Source organism: Myotis lucifugus, unplaced genomic scaffold (genome assembly GCF_000147115.1).
Source record: "Myotis lucifugus unplaced genomic scaffold, Myoluc2.0 scaffold_6, whole genome shotgun sequence".
NCBI lineage: Eukaryota > Metazoa > Chordata > Mammalia > Chiroptera > Vespertilionidae > Myotis > Myotis lucifugus.
In genome coordinates, this window is record NW_005871054.1 from 18120789 (window position 1) to 18133612 (window position 12824).

At 38.7% G+C, this 12824-nt stretch overlaps 2 protein-coding genes across 3 annotated transcripts in view; one reads left to right on the forward strand and one right to left on the reverse strand.

Annotated features, from left to right (window-relative positions):
- Positions 1-6086: 6086 nt before the first annotated feature.
- On the reverse strand, positions 6087-12579 carry MORN2 (MORN repeat containing 2). 2 transcript variants are annotated; one of them, XM_006083433.3, is made up of 5 exons: positions 12460-12579; positions 10369-10419; positions 9603-9709; positions 8423-8559; positions 6087-6634 (listed from the first exon to the last, which is right to left on the reverse strand). In XM_006083433.3, exons 4-5 carry the CDS (start codon positions 8557-8559, stop codon positions 6532-6534), a joined length of 240 nt encoding a protein of 79 aa, XP_006083495.1. In that variant the 5' UTR covers positions 9603-9709; positions 10369-10419; positions 12460-12579; the 3' UTR covers positions 6087-6531. The 2 variants fall into 2 exon arrangements, with proteins under 2 accessions (XP_006083495.1, XP_006083496.1); XM_006083434.3 differs by lacking the exon at positions 12460-12579 and adding an exon at positions 12116-12293.
- The window catches only part of DHX57 (DExH-box helicase 57), a 43148-nt gene continuing 42903 nt past the window's right edge, over positions 12580-12824 (forward strand). Inside the window, exon 1 of the mRNA XM_006083432.3 lies at positions 12580-12678. The gene's annotated coding sequence lies outside the window, so the exon portion shown is untranslated. The remainder of the gene's footprint in view (positions 12679-12824) is intronic.

Genomic DNA, 12824 nt, shown 5'->3' on the forward strand with positions numbered 1-12824 from the left:
TTTTTCCGTTTCTCCTTCCTGCTGGCCGAACACCAGTGAGATCAGTGGAGTCCTAGCATCTCTGTGGGTCAAGACGTGATACACAAGGATGGCAGGAGGGCTAGCTGGTGGGAAGCTCGTCCCTTACACAAGAACCTGCTCCAACAGCTCGGCTGGTCTGGCTTTTTTTTTTTTTTTTAATCTAAAAGAGAAATAAACTTCTAGCTAATTTAAGCCACTGTTATTTTGGTTTCTCTGTTATATAGAGACTAGAGACCCGATGCACAAAATTCATGCAAGAGTAGGCCTCCCTTCCCCTGGCTGCCAGCACCGGCTTCCCTCTGGCACCCGGGACCCAGGCTTCCCTCTGGCCGCTGGCAGGCACCTGGGACCTGGGCTTCCCTTGCAGCCCCAGCTTCGTCCAGAAGGTCGCCTGGAAGGACACCCAGTCTAATTAGCATATTATGCTTTTATTATTATAGATGACCCCAACCCTATAGGTTGGCACTCCAGGAAGTTGTTTAGAACCAAGAGCCATTTTTTATTCTTAAAGCTTCCCTCTTGCTTCCTTTGAGCATGTATGTACTGTTTATTAACAAGTCCTTCATTCTTCAGAAGCCTCTAATGTGTCGCTCCAGTCCTTGTTTCCACCCTTTCTCCCTTGCATCACTCATATTTTGGATATTATACTCATTTGGCCTCTTCAGATAGGAATTGTAACTCCCAGATAGTGGAAAATGGGGCCACTCTATCAGGGAAGAAAAAGGAAGTTCAGCTAAAATTAAGTCTTTAGCTTTCATTGTAGATTATAGGAAAAACAGTTCATTTCGATTCAATAAGCATTTACTAAGCACATACTATGTAAAGGGCACTGTGTCAGGTGCTGGGACAATTATAAAGATGGCATTGATCCTCCTTCAAGTAGGAAATCTAGTAAGAAAGATGAGACACACAAGTGTGATAAACTGTGACAAATGCAATGAGGAAAGTATAAGGTGCCTAAAGCTTTCAGAGGAAGAGAGAGTTCAGTTGTGGGGATTAGAGAAAGTTCCATGAATATAGGGTTTGAGCTGGGCTTTGAACAATGTGTAGAAATGATAAAAAGAGGGACAGAGGTAGGAAATTACAAGGCATTATTTAGGGATCCTAGGAGCATCGAGGGTAGAGTAGGAGGTAAGGCTAGACAGGGAGGTTGGGGCCATTGATATCTTCTTCGGGGGCTGCTCTGCAGTGGAGAGATGAAGGAGTCACTGGCTTTTTTTAAGCAAGGGAGTAAGTAGCTAGATCACATGTCTTCAGTAAGAAGCTGCCTCTTGTGGCACTTTAGAAGAAAGACCAGCCGCAAAGAGGCCAGGGAGTGGGCACCTTTAATAATCTAAGTAAAAGGTAACCATGACCTGAATTAAGGAAGCAACCATTAGGAAGGAAAGGAAGGCACAGATAGAAGCAACATTTCAAAGGCTACTGCATGAGTTACATATCTGCTCTGCCCAGGAAAGAGTGGTCATTCTCAGATTCAGAAGTGGAGAATATATCTGTTCAAGAACTTTTAAAATCCTTCTACGTTATTTGAACTGGGAAACTAAAAGAAGGCTGAACATGCTGTAACCATGAACTTCTACAATTTTAGCAGAGCCTTAACTCCCCCCCCCCCCCCCCCAGATGTCAATCGGGAGTGTACTGAGTAACTGCTACATGGGGAAAGAGGATTGAAATGTATCTCAGCAAAGAAATGCATCCATCCCTTCTTTCCCATTGTGCATCCTTTGCCCAGGTGTTATGGTAAATAGCAGGTATCTGGGTAGCTTACAAGTAAGGTTCTTCTGCTTTTCTCCAGTTATCCCTTTACCCACCCTTATTCATATTCCTACTCACTCCACACACCTACACACCCATAGAAATCCAGTGAAAATTTAAGAGATGGAGGAGGCTTTCTAGAGTGCATAAGAATTTTCTAATGTTTGCCTCTTGTTGCTAAAACCGTGCCAGCATCGCCTGAAGAAAAATAAAAAGAGCTGGCATAGACCCATATAAAGGCACTGTATTGTCAAATAGCTTTGAGATAAGTACCCCCAAGCACCTCCCCCCAAAAATCCCAAACAGCTATTTTCTCATTTTCTGGGGATTATTCTAGAGATTTCCTCAAATAGACAAATTTGAACATCTGATCAGCTGCCACTTTCTTTTTATTTTCCTAATTATTTTAGGAAAACTTAAGTGGGTGTTAATACTTACTAACCTCTTTTCTCAATAAGGGCAGGAGCAGACAACAAAACAATCATGAACCTACCAATTAGAAGAGTGTCCTGTGTAATATCTACCGATTTATGGTTAGTTCACCTTGTTTGGAGCATTGAAGGCAGCTTACAATAAAACAATGAGGGTTTTTTCCTTTCATGACTCCCAAGGTGATTCCTGGCACTCTTGAAAGCACAAACGATTAATCAAATCATTGGGGACAAGCAGCAGAATGTGATCGTCAAAACTATGGATATTTGTAATTGTGTTTCGTTCTCATGTAAAGTGTGTGTGTGTGTGTGTGTGTGTGTGTACTGAGAGGTGATCAGTGTGAGAATCAGCATCTTCAACATTGTCCCTGAGAGAAATTATTAACCTAAACATTTTTACATTTTATAAAAATACAGAAACTACGAAAAATATTTAGCAACTCATACTCCAGTCTTAAACTCAAAATCACAGGTTCTTAACTGGGGCCCATAGATTGGATTCAGACCATCTGTAAACATGCTGAAATTGCATGGGAAATTTTGTGTAATTTGTATGGAAAATTTTGTGTGATTTGCAGAGGAGGTGGGCTGGTATTCAAAGATTCTTAAAATTATACTTGACTCCCAAAAAAGTTAAGAACTACTGCCATTAAAGAAAAAGAAGGGAGGGAGAGGGAGAAACAAATGTATATGAAATTTGTACAAGGCACTTATCTGTTAACCTTTATATTTGTATTAAAAGTTAACAATATTTTGATCATCTTCCTTTCAAAAGCCTCTGAGGTTTCAGACTGGTTCAAATTGCATTTTCAGAACCCAGGGTATTGACAAAGATGTAGATGTTAATTATATTCATGGAGACTTTAGAATAAAACATGACAAAAAGTTATTTCTCTAGTATAAATTTGTTCATTTATGGTAAACCCTACAGAAGTGCCTTCAATGAAATGGCTATGTCATTTGCAGCAATATAATCTTGTATTCAAAGGAGCTATTAACAAAGACAAAAGGGTGATAAAAAATAAATTTCTATATTTTCAGAATACTATTGTTTTAGCATATAAAACCCATATAATTCCTATTATGGAATACTTTTCTCACTTAAGAATAGAAACCTTTCAAGTGAAACCCAATTCTTCTCATCATGCTCCCAAAACCCTGCAAAGGGTTTAGAATTAAGATTCACTAATGTCTCTGTGTAATTAATCAGTACACATTTTTATGTATATAGAGGAGTGAACTCCTTTACCCCTTTCTGTGTTACAAAAGGCACAAGCCAACCTCCCTTCATTCCTAATCTTTTCATTTTTTATTCTTAATCCCAAAGAAATGTTGGATTTCTTTGCTGTGTAAATCAAGAACCCTGTCATTCTTTTTTTTTAATCCTGATTTTTATTAGATTCAATAGACATAGAATTACATTTCAAAAATATAATCAGTACATAAAATATAAAATTTTAAAAATTATAACTATTTTTCAATGAAAGAACCCTGTCATTCTTTAAGATTGCTCTCAAAATTTAACTCAGCTTCCATTAAATATGTAAATATGTAAAACTCTTCAGTCCCCAAACATATCATTCATTGCTAAGCTACAAAGGCAGATTATGACAATTTTACAACTTAGCAAGAAAATGAATGTTTTATAAATTGTTATAACTTTTGAATAAAAAGTTACTTATTTTTAAATTTTATTCTTAATGTCAGCATATTTTGAATCAAAATTACTAAGGATTGATGGAATTTCTTCTCTTATGATACTGTTTCCCATCTCAATGCCTCTCAAAGCACATAAAAGCACACTTACCCCATGGTGCTTGCTGTGGTTATATCATCCTTGGATCAAGGCTTATCTGGATTCTGAATTAAAGGTTATAAAAAGAAGCAGTGGAGAGGCTTGACTTCCCGGAAAGGAGACTGTCATATGCTAGCTAGGCTTTTAAATGAGCTAAAACTAGTGTCTCTTCTAATTACATAAGCTCTAGGTCAAATTCTAGCATCAACTAATCAAATAACTGAATGTGTTTAGTTTCAAGGAGTTAAAGAAGGAAAACTTTAAGAGGGATGACTTGGTATCTTAGAATATTGGAAACTTGAGCATTACGAAGTTATTTATATATCAATAAAGTTAAAGATTTTAAAAGCAAAATATGTGTCTTGCCATTTTAAATAATTCAAAGAAAAATATTTGGGAAATTTTAGTTTGTGGTAAAGCAGATATTTTTTATATTTTCCAGAAGTTTTGAATTTGCATTGTATGTCCTGCTCCCAAAAGACATCCTCTTGCCTTATTTAACCTATCCAGTATTTATCTTGTTATAAATTCCAGTACAATAATATTTAATTCTAAAAGAATACCAGTTAATGCTAAGCAACAAATCAAAAAATGTCTAATTTTTAAACTGTATCTTTGAACACTAATAAATAGGGTCTTTTGAAATTAAATATAAAGCTATTATTATAAAAACTAACAAAAATACCATTTTTATTTCAATATTGTAAAATATATTTCTTTTAAATTTTTTTAAATTTGAGAGAGAGAGATACATCAATTTGTTGTTCCACTTATTTATGCATTCATTGGTTGATTCTTATGTGTGCCCTGGCCAGGGATGGAACCTGCAACCTTGGTGTATTGGGATGATACTCTAACCAATTGAGCTACCCAGCTAGGGCTTAAAATACATTCAAGACAGATTGATAGTTCAACCAAAAAATTTTTTGGCAATAATATATTGAGAAATAGATATTTTAATAAGATTTTGAAGAAATGTGATACAGAAGTTATCTATTGCATGCACTATTTTTTGTCAGTTCCAGAATAATAGTTTCGGCAAAAAGCACTCAGGTCTTTATTGTAACTTTTAATATGTATCTGTCATGTTCTGGTAACTGAAAACAATTTTATATAGAAGGTGAAGAAGCTTTCTAGCCATAGAATATGTGAGGACACAAAGATCTATTTTTTAGAAAATTGAGCTATAATTCACATACCATATGCAAAATTTTCCCTTTTAATGTGAACAATTCAGTGGTTTAGTATTCATAAGGTTGCACAACTATGACCACTAATTCTAGAACATTTTTATCACCCAAAAAAGAAACCCATTCCTCCCAATTCCTCCCTCCCCTGGCAGCCACTAATCTAGACATTTCACATAACAGCCATACAATATGTGGCCTTTTGTGACTGGATTCTTTCACATAGTACAATATTTTCAAGGTTCATTCATGTTGTAGCTTGTATCAGTACTTCATCCCTTTTTAAGGCTGAATAATATTCCATTGTATGGAGATACCATCTTTGTTTATTCATTTATCAGTTGGTGGACATTTGGGTTGTTTCCAGTATTGGGCTGTTATGAATAATGCTGCTATGGATATTCCTGCACAAATCATTTCTGTTGGGTACATACTTAGGAACTGCTGGTTCACATGATAACTACATGTCTAACTTCTTGAGAAATTGTTTTCCACAGCAGCTGTACCATTTTACATTCCCACTAGCAATGTTTGAGGTTTCCAATTCCTCCACATCCTTGCTAACTTTTATTATCTTTTTAAATATAGCCAATCTAGTGATTAAGTTGTATCTTATTGTGGGTTTAATTTATATTTCTCTAAAAAGTTATGATGTTAAGCTTTCTTTTCATTTGCTTACTAGACATGTTTTCTTTCTTTGAAGAAATGTCTATTCAAATTCCTAGCCCCAGTTTTTAATTGGTTTGTCTTTTTATTTATATACTAGAGGCCCAGTGCATGAAATTCATGCACTGGCAGTGTCCCTAGCGGCTGCCGGCCGCCAGCCGGGTAGTCCCTCCCTTCCCCCCGGCTGGCCCACCCCCTGGTCGAACTCCTGGAAGAAATCCAGTCGAGGGGACAATTTGCATACTATGTTTTTATTATATAGGCTATTTATATGAGTGAGTTCTTTAATATTCTGGAAACCAAACCTTTACCAGATATGTGATTTCCAAATATTTTCTACCATTCTGTGAATTGTCTTTTCATTTTCTAGATAATTTCCTTTAATTCAGACATACTTTTTAAAGATGACAAAATTCAGGCACAGGATTGGACATTGACTTTGCCAAGATTTGGTTTTGCTGTGTTTATTAAAATGAGAACACTCTGAACTGAATCACATAATTTGAACTAATTATAAGATAATGAAAGTAAAGTTAATAAAAAAGGCATAAGTGAATGACGATTTTAATGGCAATATTATAATATAGAGGTAGTGTATGAAGTTATTTCATATGACAGATTTGGTTTCCTTACAACTAAATCTTCAATTACTACATTAAACTTTAATGCAGAAAATCTACATGTGAAGCTTTAGTCTCAGGCCTGGAGCAGCTGTGAAATGAAAGGTACCACACCATTCTAGTCCTTGGATATCAGTATATTGTCCTTCACCTTCCACCCTGTAATAGTAAAAAATAAGTTTGTTCATTAATCAAGACTAAGAATTTACAGTCCAGATTTAAAACTATCTAGACCAGCGGTTCTCAACCTGTGGGTCGCGACCCCTTTGGCAGTCAAACGACCCTTTCACAGGGGTCGCCTAAGACCATCCTGCATATCAGATATTTACATTATGATTCATAACAGTAGCAACATTACAGTTATGAAGTAGCAACGAAAATAATTTTATGGTTGGGTCACAACATGAGGAACTGTATTTAAAGGGCCAGAAGGTTGAGAACCACTGATCTAGACTGTGACATCTTACCTAATAATAGACAAACATGTAAATTGACTGTCCCTTCGCTACGCTCACCAGCCAATCAGGAGAGTATGCAAATTAACCCAACAAAGATGGCGGTTAATTTGCATACGTAGCGGCAGAGCGAAGACTGAAGGCTCCGGATGGAGCAGCGACTGGCTGGAGCAAAGGCCTGAGTCCCAGGTGCCGGAGGTAAACTGGTGCCGGCAGCCAGGGGAAGGGAAGACCTATTGCAGGAATCTCTTCATGCAACGGGCCTCTAGTATTATATACTATGTCTGAAGAATTATAGCTTTCCATTTTGAGACTTTGATTTAAAACCCAGCATCCTGTTTTCATATCCTACAAAAAAAAACAACAACTATTAACCCTTTTCGGTCCAACGTTGAGGCTGACTCGACAGACCAGGTGCTAGTAGCAGGTCCAATGTCGAGGCTGACTCGACAGACCAGGCGCTAGGAGCAGGTCCAACGTCAAGGCTGAGGTCGACACCGCAAACCGGTTCAACATTCAATCCCGTCAATTAATTTGGACCAGACTGTTTGAATTCCAAAAATAAAATTGGACCGCAAAGGGTTAATATTATTTCGAATAAATAGTCATTATACAAATTTTGGTATACAAGATTCTAGGACAGTGATGGCGAACCTTTTGAGCTCGGTGTGTCAGCATTTTTAAAAACCCTAACTTAACTCTGGTGCCATATCACATATAGAAATTTTTTGATATTTGCAACCATAGTAAAACAAAGATTTATATTTTTGATATTTATTTTATATATTTAAATGCCATTTAACAAAGAAAAATCAACCAAAAAAATGAGTTCACGTGTCACCTCTGACACACGTGTCATAGGTTCGCCATCACTGTTCTAGGATATGCTAAGTTTACATAAAAACCCAAACAATCAGTTAAAAAATGAAAAGTTTATACTAGGTCATTTATTTACTCAACAAACATTTACTGACTGTCAACTATGTTTGGAGTGCTGTGTTCCGTGCTGGTGTGTCCTTGGACCCTCTGGAGTGATAAAAATGCACTTCACTTACACAAACAGACCTTTATCCCATGGTTAGGTTTTTCTCCCTTTATTTATTTTTTTAATATGTTTTTATTGATTTTAGAGAGAAGAAGGGAGAGGGATATGGAAACATTGATGAGAAAGAAACATTGATCGACTGCTCAAGCCCGCAACCGGGGCATGTGCCGTGACTGGGAATTGAACCTCTGGTTCATAGGTCAATGCTCAACCACTAAGCCACACTGGCTGGGCTGAATGATTTTCTTTTGAAGGCTCATGATGGTCTTAGCATCTCATAAGATTTTTTTCTCCTAAAAAAATAACCCAACATTTCTTACTAAATGTTATATATTCTAACAAAATATATTACAAAAGAATATTTAACATTAACTAAATAAAATACTTAAGCAAACATGCCTGAAAAGAATCTTTTAGAACTATAGTGACCTTTTATTTTAAGCTTACCTATTTTCATTGAAATTTCCAGTGTACTTTGCCCCAGATGGGAATATATAAGTCCCCAGTCCATGAAACATATTGTCCTTAAAGTATCCTTCATAGACTGCTCCTGAAAAATGTTCAAGTCTTCCAAAACCGTTCATCTGTTTGTAACAAAGGAAATAACTCAGTAGCTAACCTTCAGTTTCCCTAGAATACTTTGAAAATGTACACATATGTCTATCATCCACTTATTATTTAATCTATCATTATATTACCCTTTATTTCTATGAGGCCCCTCCTCCCTCCATCTCACCACCAAGTCAAATGTTCCTGGTCTGGGGCATTTGAACATCATGGTTGGAACACCATGATGATGATAATAGGGGTCCTTGAGATACCTTGAGTTATCAAAAATCTTAAAGGGCAACTGGTTTAGTTACCTAGGAAACAGTACAAAAGTTGTGAAGAACAAAAATTATATTCAAGCAGACTTGGGTACACATTCTTGTTTCATCACTTATTAGGTATAAGAAATCTGAACTTGATTTACCTCATTTGTAAAGTAGGAGTGCTAATGATTGCTTTGAGGATTAAATGAGAAAATTTTGTAATGAGTTTAGTTTTACTCAATGAATAGAAGATGAGAAAGATGATAACTAGCTCTCTGCTTAAGTTTAATATTACTCATATATTCATATATATTAAATACTAGAGGCCCGGTACACGAATTCGTGCACCGGTGGGGGCCCTCGGCCTGGCCTGTGGGGATTGGGCCAAAACTGGCAGTCCAACATCCCCCGAGTGGTCCCGGATTGCAAGAGGGCACAGGCCAGGCCAAGGGATCCCACCAGTGCACGAATCTGGGCACCGGGCCTTTAGTATGCATATAAGATCTTTGGTTAATCTCTTCTCCCCCTCCTCCCTACCCCTTTCCCTCTGAGATTCATCAGTCTGTTCCATGTTTCCATGCCAGTGCATTGAGTGTCTGCCCCTTGGTGGTCAGTGCACATCATAGCTACCGGTCAAATGGTCAAACGGTCGGACACTTAGCATATTAGCCTTTTATATATATAGATAACTATTTGGTTTTTTGTTGTATAGTCTACTATACAACAAAGTGTTTTTGATTAATGGAGAAATACCTGGAGTCACTTACTAGGTTTACTTATCTATCCACTGTCAGTATTCAAACCAACAATAATACCTTGTCATCTTTCCAGTTTCCTGTGTAGATAATCCCATCAGGAGTGGTATGAACACCTATTCCATTTCTCTCGACAATTCCAAAAGGTGTTCTTGTACAATCACCATCTAAACAAGAGAGAAATACTGAATATTATAAATGGGAACCCTGTTTGACTAGTTAATAAAGTATTTATAGCCCCAGCCAGCTTGGCTCAGTGGATAGAGCATCAGCCTGTGGACTGAAGGGTTCTGGGTTCGATTCCAGGCAAGGGCATGTACCTCGGTTGCAGGCTCCAGGGCAAGTGCAGGAGGCAACCAATCAATGTTTCTCTCACATTGGTATTTCTGTCTTTCCCTCTCTCTTCTACTCTCTCTAAAAATCAGTGGAAAAATACCTGCTGGTGAGGATTAAAAAAAATGTTCAAAAACAAACAGATAAATAATAATTTTTTTAAAGTATTTATATTTAGGCCTAATCACAACTGCACATATGGGTCTCTTTGGCTCCCTAGCACTGAAACAAATGAGACCAGAGATAAGGAGCTTACAAGGACATAGTCATTAAGACCCAATGACCAGGAAGACAGACAGATCCCATAGGTTACCAAGGCATACTGCCTAGACTTAATGTTAGAATCCAGATTTAAAATCTTTTCATCTACATTACTTTATTGAATTGAGTTAACATTCCAATAGTAGTTTTATAAAATGTGAGTCTCATTTTTTCACTCTTAAGCTATTTCATTTAAGTCTGTATAGAAAAAGTAATTGAAATGTATGCTTACCATACTTGTCTCCATTTGGAAATATAAAGTTTATCTTATATACTTCTTCAGCTGTTTTAAAAGATTTAGGAAAAGTCACATAAACTTAAATATTTTTTATGTCATAATACCTATAACAAATGCACTTTAAGAGCTAACCAAATAGATTCACTTCATATGATCACAAGCATGTCATGATTACTTGACATTCCATTATCCGGTGTAGGGTCCTGGGGAAATAATTTTGTCTAGATGATCTATTTTTACTTATTTGTTCGTTATAACAGCTTTATTAAAATATAATTTACAAAACACAAAACATACCCTTTTACACAATTCAATAGTTAGAATATTCAGAGTTGTGTAGCTATTACAATCTAACTTTAGAATATTTTAATCACCCCAAAAAGAATCATTTACCCATTCTCAGCTATTTTCCATTCCCTTAATTCCCCACTCCCACACAACCCCACCCCCACCCCCACCCCCTGGCAACCAATAATCTACTTTCTGTATGGATTTTCGTATTGTGGACATTTCATATATATATGAGATCATACAATATGTAGTCCTTAGCATAATGTTTCCAAGGTTCAACCATGATACAGCATGCATTAGGACTTCATCTCTTTTTATTGCTGAATAATAGTCCCTGTACAGAAAGAACAGATTCTGTTTATCATTCATCAGTTAATGGACAGCTGGGCTGTTTCCAGTTTGGGCAGCTATCAATAATGCTGCTATGGAGAGTCATGTAAGTTTTTATAGGGACATACGTTTTTATTTTTCTTGGTTAGCCTATATGACCTATTGATTGTCTCAGAGGTAAGGTAAAGTAAGGAATCTCTGACTTGGCAGAAGGAGGAAAAAGAAAATAAAGATAGTAAATGAGGAGGGGTGAGTGTGGGGGTGAGCAAAAAGAGTAAGATTGGAATGGAGACCAGTAAAAAAGGAAGGAAGAAACCATGGGCTGGGGTGAACCTATCAGAGCACTGGGACATGTAGTGGTCTAAAACATTAAAAACTTAAGAAAGCATATGTGAAAATAAATAAACTCAAACTTCTAGGACAATAGAGTCTACTAGGATGTTACCCAAAGTATGGACCATGCAAGTTCCTAGGCTCTACCCTATGTTACTGAATCAGAATCTCTATGGGTGAGGCAAGAGAACTGATATTTTTAATTTAAAAATTAATTTAGGTGCCAGTTGAGAAAAGCTAGAGGCTCATACCCTCTGAAGAAACAGAGTTAATAACACAATAGGTAGAAGAGTTTAAAATACTGTAACATCCTTGAGACAGGAGCTGGTGGTTATGAAAAACAACAAATTAGCGGTCGAGAAAATAAATAATTGATGGAATAAAACTCCTTCGAAGGGCTGAATAGCAAAGATACAATTGAAAAGTAAATTAGTGAACTGGAATACAAGGTTGAAAATTTTCCCCAGAAAGAGGAACAAAGAAAAACAGCAAAACCTTTCTTACCTCCCCTCACCCCCCCCCATTCCTCTAGGAGCCCCCACAACACTCTGGGCCTAGCCCGCCCATAGCACGTAGGGCCCTATTAAAGCAACGCTTTTGTGCCAGAATCCCCACCACTACAGCAGGTCGTTTAGGTCAGGGATCACGGATTAGTCACATTTCTGTTCTCGCCCTCGTGTCCAGCTCAGTTATTAGCACTTACTAGCAGGAACTGCAGTGAATGAATGGCACTTGGAAAGCAATCGTTAAATACAGAGCATTTAAATTGATCATACGAGAAACCGACCTGTTTTCAATTGCTCTTAAATGGCTCCACATTCGAAACCTTGGAATGTTAGAGCTAAGAGAAGGACCTAAGAGATGGAGGTCGTCCGGCAGCGCAGAGGAAACTGAAACCCGGAGAGGTCGGCACAACAGCAAACCCACCGCCGAATCAGAACTGGAATCCCTGTCTCCTGACTCTCAGGCCAGGTGCCCTCCGCGCCCCGCCCCCGCCCCCGCCCCAGGGTGGACGCTCAGGAAAGGTATCACACCGGTAGCGGGGTTACCAGGGGCTGAGCTCTGGACCAAGGCGAGTTCTAATTTAAGGCGCCCTTCCCGGCTCGGGGCGTCGGGACGGGGGCCACTCACTTGGCAGAGAGGTGCTGGAGACATTTTCTGGACTCTGCGATTCCCGCTGAGTCGCCAGCTCCGTGGCGCAGAGGGAACCTAGCGCGGAGGGCGACTCGGTTGCCGGGGCGACCAAGCACCTCTCACCCGGAAGCGAAAGTGCGAGGGGCCGAGTCTGAGCCAATCAGAAGGCGCCAGGGCTGTGCCGCCGCAACTGGGCCCGCGGCCGAGCAGCTCCAGGTGAGACCTGCGAGGGTGGCGGGACCCGGCGGGACTCCTCGGCCCTGAGCGCTCTCTCCTGACCGCCGCCCGGGCAGCGGCGCTGCGAGCCGGCTGCGGCGCCCCCTCCGCGGCCGAGGGGTGTGTCCGCGTGCGCGGTCTGCGCG